This window comes from Malania oleifera, chromosome 10, assembly GCF_029873635.1.
Source record: "Malania oleifera isolate guangnan ecotype guangnan chromosome 10, ASM2987363v1, whole genome shotgun sequence".
NCBI classification, from domain to species: Eukaryota; Viridiplantae; Streptophyta; class Magnoliopsida; order Santalales; family Ximeniaceae; genus Malania; species Malania oleifera.
Genome location: NC_080426.1, coordinates 19,170,307 through 19,176,532, shown reverse-complemented (window position 1 = coordinate 19,176,532; position 6,226 = coordinate 19,170,307). Strand labels below are relative to the sequence as shown.

At 38.3% G+C, this 6,226-nt stretch overlaps 1 protein-coding gene and 1 pseudogene across 3 annotated transcripts; both read left to right on the top strand.

Annotated features, from left to right (window-relative positions):
- The first annotated feature begins 1,145 nt into the window (after nucleotides 1-1,145).
- LOC131166538 (uncharacterized) lies at nucleotides 1,146-2,044 on the top strand (annotated as a pseudogene).
- A 1,012-nt stretch (nucleotides 2,045-3,056) lies between these two features.
- Nucleotides 3,057-5,893, top strand: LOC131165602 (GABA transporter 1-like). Of its 3 annotated transcripts, none has more exons than XM_058123537.1 (6): nucleotides 3,057-3,468; nucleotides 3,561-3,658; nucleotides 4,271-4,457; nucleotides 4,553-4,683; nucleotides 4,946-5,179; nucleotides 5,361-5,893. In XM_058123537.1, the coding sequence occupies exons 1-6, from the start codon at nucleotides 3,129-3,131 to the stop codon at nucleotides 5,739-5,741; spliced, it is 1,371 nt and encodes a 456-aa protein (XP_057979520.1). In that variant the 5' UTR covers nucleotides 3,057-3,128; the 3' UTR covers nucleotides 5,742-5,893. The 3 variants fall into 3 exon arrangements, with proteins under 3 accessions (XP_057979520.1, XP_057979522.1, XP_057979521.1); XM_058123538.1 differs by having other exon boundaries at nucleotides 3,081-3,468; nucleotides 3,556-3,658; XM_058123539.1 differs by lacking the exon at nucleotides 4,946-5,179 and having other exon boundaries at nucleotides 3,073-3,468.
- Nucleotides 5,894-6,226: the final 333 nt, after the last annotated feature.

Genomic DNA, 6,226 nt, shown 5'->3' with positions numbered 1-6,226 from the left:
TGCATAGGGAGAGCTCATCTGCATAAACTGTTTTTTACCCATATTCCCAAAGTGAGTCCCATTAGATGACGATTCTTAATCCTCCTTGTTGATATGGTGCATACTGGATGTGGAGTTGGAATTTTGAGTTATAGATCCCTAGCTTTAAATTTCTGGTCTTTGTAGTTTGTGTTTTGCCATTTAATTATCCGTAAATGATAACTAGACTCTGGTTCTTCAAAGCTTTGATTTCTAGTTGATTGATTTTGTTTGCCCTTTAATTTTTTCCATTGCTCATAACCCATCTGCCCATCAACTTTGAGCGCGCGCGCGTGTGTATATATATGGTTTTGAATTTTTTTTTCTCTTTGCAGTATGTGTTTAGTTTTCGTGTATTCATTGGAAAGACTGATATTTCATCGTTATTATCAAAAAAAAAAGACAGATGTCTAACATTTGTTTTATATGCATGTGTGTGTATATGTGAATGTCTAATGGGACATGTGATTTAGTTTTGTTTCATGCAAGCATCTCTCTCTCACTCTCTCTCTCACACACACAACTATCTATCTAAATTCTCAATTATGCCCTGGTACTAGTCTTTTTTTATCTGCTTGATCGATATTAGTATAATTGGAAGTAAGGGAAAGGCACGATATAAAAACAAAGAAGTTAATAATTATATATTTACTTTGGCCAAGAAACAAAGCTATTTAATTTAGCTTTACTGTTTTTTGTTTCTTCATTTTTTATATTAATGATTTTCTTATTGGTCTATAAAAGTGGAAGTAGATCTATGGAAAATACAGGGGGGAAAAAAAGAAAATAAAATAATGACTTACATCTGCCTATTTTTGTTGTTTGTTGTACTGGTACATCTCTCTATTTTTGTTTTGAACTTATTTGATTCTTATTATTGTCGTTCAATAGATTGATGAGGAATCCAACTGATACATACTTTTGGGAATTCGAAGAGCAATAATATTTCACAGCTTGGCAATTTCCATCTTTGTCCTCGAGATGAAAATGTATGCACTTACATCCCCCTGGCTCATTCATTATTTCTCCTTGTTTAATTTTGGTAGTTGGGTTCTTTTGTATTAGTCAATTAAGCATCTGCAGCTTGTTATAGGTTGTTTTTAGATTGCTATATTTACATAGGTTGAATGTTTTTCAGCGAAAAGCGCAATGCTGGTGCTCTTACCAATTTTGAAGTACTGGACTTTTTACAATCTAGAGGAGCTTCAAAAGATCCTACATGAGTAATTGCACCTGTAGCCCCTTCAGAGTTCAAGGTTGGATTTGTGTTATGCATTCACTTTTTGTCAAGACTAAACCATGACGAATCATCTTATGATAATATTATAGATGTTCTTTCCTCTATAACCCAACAATAAGATTGAGCTGTAAGGCGAGCCATCGACTTGGACATGATGGGTTCGATTCTTTGCAACTGTGGGGGTTGCTCCACTAGGTATCCCAGACTGGGCCCCACCTTTTTTGAAAATGGAAATGATAGATACTCTCCTATTTGTTTCAGGGTTATGATTATTTGGTCCAGAGTGTTGCTTGCAATCAAGGAGTGAATTGGTGAGTTATTGCAAAAATGTAAGAAGTATGACCTTGCAGAAGCCAAAGTCATCACTATGTAGTTGAAATATGTGGTAAGTTTATGAGAATTTTTATTTATCGCCTACTTATTAGACTAAACAACCTTTTTTTATTTTTTGAGAAATAGGCAGCATGAGGTATATAAATTACCAAATTGGAAAATTACAACATGTTCAGTAGGGTGGATCATTAAGCCACCTATTACAGAGATGCTGTTAGCCTATCCTTCACCTGGAACAAAGTCTTCCTTGAATGCTGGTTTATCTGCAGATTCATTGTTATGTGTTTCTCTGATGTTTCACAGCTTATTGAGGAATTGGGGAAGCAGATTGGAGATGAGGTTGATGAGCTGGTGGAGATGGTTGCACAAGTTTTGCCACCGCCTCCAAAAGGAATGAATGGTGAGGATAGAGAAGCCTGTCCAGATGGGAAACAAATGGCTGCAAGTTCATGAATTGTATTAACCGGAATGTTTTTGAGAGAAGCTGATCAAGAATGATAGTATAAATATGTGCTTAAGTTTGATATTCGTACATACATATTTATGTTTGTGTGAACATTAAACATATGAGCATTTGGGCATACTATCATCAAGCATAGTTGGTCCCTATGGATTTAACATGTGAAATTTGTAGTTGAAGTTTAAATTTATATCCAGAGGAGTGGAGAGGGTTTTGAAACGAACCCCTTTGGGTAGAAGCAGATGCAGAGCATATAAATATTACTTGCAAATGCGCATGATTAGAGTATTCAAAGATTGTTATGATCATTGTCGGTATGGTTGTTATCTTTTATTTTTATCACTTGAAGAGTTTGAAAATTTGAGCAGTTTAATTAAAGTGGATCTCCTTGTTCTCTATATTCTATATAAAAAATGAAAGAAAAAATACTGACGTTTTGTGTCAAGTTCACATCAGCAGTACAATTTTAGCACTTCATTCAATCTGAGGTCGTTTTCATCACCTTTTTTGGTTCTTCCTTTTGCATCTCTGACCCTGCTTTCTTTCCTTCTTAGTTCTCTATTATCATTCTTCTTTCAACCTCACCTTCATTTATGTTCTGTTTTTGATGACCCGAACTCAGTCCCGGACTCCCAGCTAATTCATCTTCCAACCTTTTCATCCTTACCCATTTCTATTAAAGCTATATATACATAAACAATTCCCCATTTCACTTTACCCTTCTGGCAAAAGCGTGCAATTTCCTTATCTAATGACATCAGTGAGAATAGTCCAAAACAGTTTTCACCCAACACTTAATTTAATTTAAACAATTCTAAGCAGCACACACAATTCTAGCTCATCTCTTTCTATTTCCTGATTTAGGTAATTCAGTGATACGTTCTTTTTCAAACGCAGCATGCATACCTTGACTCTTCAGCACTACCCCAAGGTGTACGACTGCCCTCTTCCCAACCAGAAGTTGACTTTAATGAGTGAATGATTAATCATTCATAGAATACGTACGCCTTTACTTTAATCAAGGGCCACAACATACTGATCACATGGAGAGAGAGAGAGAGAGAGAGAGAGAGAGAGATGGGAACAGAGCTTGCAATTAGCTGCAGGACAGTAGGAGAGGGAGACGAGAGGAAGGAAGCAGAGGAGGGGGTGGATGCAGGGGCTCTGTTCGTGCTGAAGTCGAGAGGATCATGGGTGCACTGTGGGTACCATCTGACCACATCCATAGTCTCTCCGGTCTTTCTCAGTCTCCCCTTCTCTCTGGCCTTGCTGGGTTGGGTCCCTGGCGTCCTCTGTCTCGCCCTCGCCGCCCTCACCACTTTCTACTCCTACAACCTTCTCTCCCTTGTGTTGGAGCACCATGCCCAGCTTGGCCACCGCCAGCTTCGATTCCGCGACATGGCCACCGATATTTTAGGTACACACACACACACACTGCAAATGCATGCATAAGTAATAGCTGGAGTGGATATGGGTGTGCTTAATTACAATGGATGATGGAAAGTACAGGAGCAGGGTGGGGAAGGTACTTCGTCGGCCCACTTCAGATGGGGGCGTGCTATGGCGCTGTGGTTGCTGGTTCCCTTCTTGGAGGGCAGAGCCTCAAGGTCAAGTTCTTTCTGTGTGTGTGTGTGTGTGTGTGTGTGTGTGTGTGTGGTCATGCTATTAGTGTCAAAAGAAACATGCTGTGTTTAAGAACATAGTTTGAGCTTGAATTTCACACACTGAAATTTAACAACATAAATCTAAGACTTCATACTTTCGTTTCAATTTATGATGGTAACCATTTTTCTGTCAATCTGCATTGGTTTTGGTTCCCGTTTTGGTAATCTATTTAGGGAGTTCTCTTTCAATCAATTCGTACTTTTTAATCTGGCAAATATCTGATCTTTACTACTGTGATCATCAACAAACAGATATACCTAATACGAAGTATAAATTATATAGTATTGTATTGGGAGCATTTTATTTCACATAAACTCATTTAATATTTTCCCTATTAGACTGGGACCAATAGACAAAAAAAAAAAAAAATGGTTATTGAATAGAATGAAGGAATGCTGAGGGCTCAGAATAAGCAGCACAAGCTCAAACCGAGAAATTGTCTTAACAACAACTACAACAAGTAAAACCCCAAGGCAGGATAACATATGATAACTTCTGTTTCAAGATAATTGAATTTCTTATAGGATTCGTTCTCTAATCTCACACTTGTGCAGTTCATTTACTTGCTGACTCATCCAAATGGGACACTGCAACTTTACCACTTTGTCATAATTTCCGGAGCATTGACGCTATTCTTAGCTCAAATACCATCCTTCCATTCTCTGAGGCATATCAATCTAGTCTCTCTGGTCTTATGCCTTCTTTACAGCGCCTGCGCAACAGCTGGTTCAATCTGCATAGGTAGGAAAGCAATCACAAGAACATCAGCAATTCAGAGTTTCTTTTACATAATTCACAATTCTCCATACCTACAAACTATACTGATTCTCTCGCAGGAAATTCCAATAATGCGCCAACAAAGGACTATTTGGTAAAGGCATCTGGCATGAATCATATCTTTGGTGCCTTCAATGGAATCTCAATCATCGCCACTGCATATGCAAGTGGAATCATCCCTGAAATACAGGTCTTTTTAATCAGTTGTCTGCTTGGTTGCCAAGAAAATGATTCGAGGGTCCTCGCTTAGATTTGCATGCTAGAGTTTCTAAGATTCCAAACTTGCTTCAACTTTATATTACAAACTTTTTTGACAATATATATCACTTCTGTGTGGAATTGAGTGCACACTAAACAAAACAAGAAATTCAAACATTCTTTTCTGGTCCTCCAACCAGCAAATATCCTGGATGACCAAAAGAAAATTAAAGTGAACGCCTAAAATTTTGCAGGCAACTATAGCACCTCCGGTCAAGGGGAAGATGTTCAAAGGTCTGTGTATATGTTATGCCATTGTACTAACAACCTTTTTCAGTGTTGGGATCTCTGGGTATTGGGCATTTGGCAACCAGGCCCAGGGAACAGTTCTTGCCAATTTCATGGATGGTGAGAAGCATGTGCTGCCCACCTGGTTTCTTTTGATGACCAATGTGTTCACTCTCTTGCAAATATTAGCAGTTATCGCGGTAAGACTCAATTGATCATTACTACCTAATCTAAGACTCAATTGATCATTACTACCTAATCTGCCTACGGTTTGATGTCCAAAACCCAAACATGATGCACATTGCTAGTTTGCTACACACAGTTGACAGTAGAGTCCACTTTTTGTGCATTATGTTTTACTTGTTGCATTAATTCCTGCAGATTTACTTGCAACCATTAAATGAAGTACTCGAGAGCATATTTGCAAACCCAAAGATGGATCAATTCTCCTTGCGCAATGTCATTCCGAGGTTATTTTGCAGAACATTGTCTGTTATCATAGCCACAACTTTGGCTGCAATGCTACCTTTCTTTGGGGACATCATGGCACTATTGGGGGCATTTGCATGCATTCCTCTGGATTTCATTTTGCCAATGGTTTTCTACAATGCAACATTCAAGCCCTCAAAACAGGGGCCAATCTTTTGGGGAAACACATTAATTGCTGTTGTCTCCTTGGTATCGACAGTGATTGGAGCTGTGGCATCAGTTCGACAAATTGTTCTTGATGCCAAGACTTATCGCCTGTTTGCTAACATGTAGTGGTAAAAAATTATTGCGTATTAGTAAACTATTATAAAAGAAAAGATTAAGATGCATTTATCTCGATTTCATTCTACCATTGGACACATTGAATCTTGTGTATTTCATCCAACAAGAGCTTGGTATTTGGCATAAACACAATAGTTTCTAAACCAAGGCTGCATATGACTGAAAATATTTCATTCTGCCAGTGGACCTCTCTCTCTATCTAAATTAGCAAGGTGAATGTGTTGAGAATTCCACTTTTGAGTTTGTCCCACATTGAAAAATTGAGTGGATGATTGGTGCTTATATGCATGATTGGGCCCAAGACCCAATAGGTTTAAGCTTTTGAGTCAAGTTGGTACTTACCCATGTGTATCAAGCCCACCCATGGGCTCCTCCGGTCCTAACAAGTGGTATCAGAGTCAATGGTTCGTAACTCTGGGTGAGCAACATTATAAAAAGTTGAAACGTGAAGTTAATTCTCCTGACATGCTAACAGG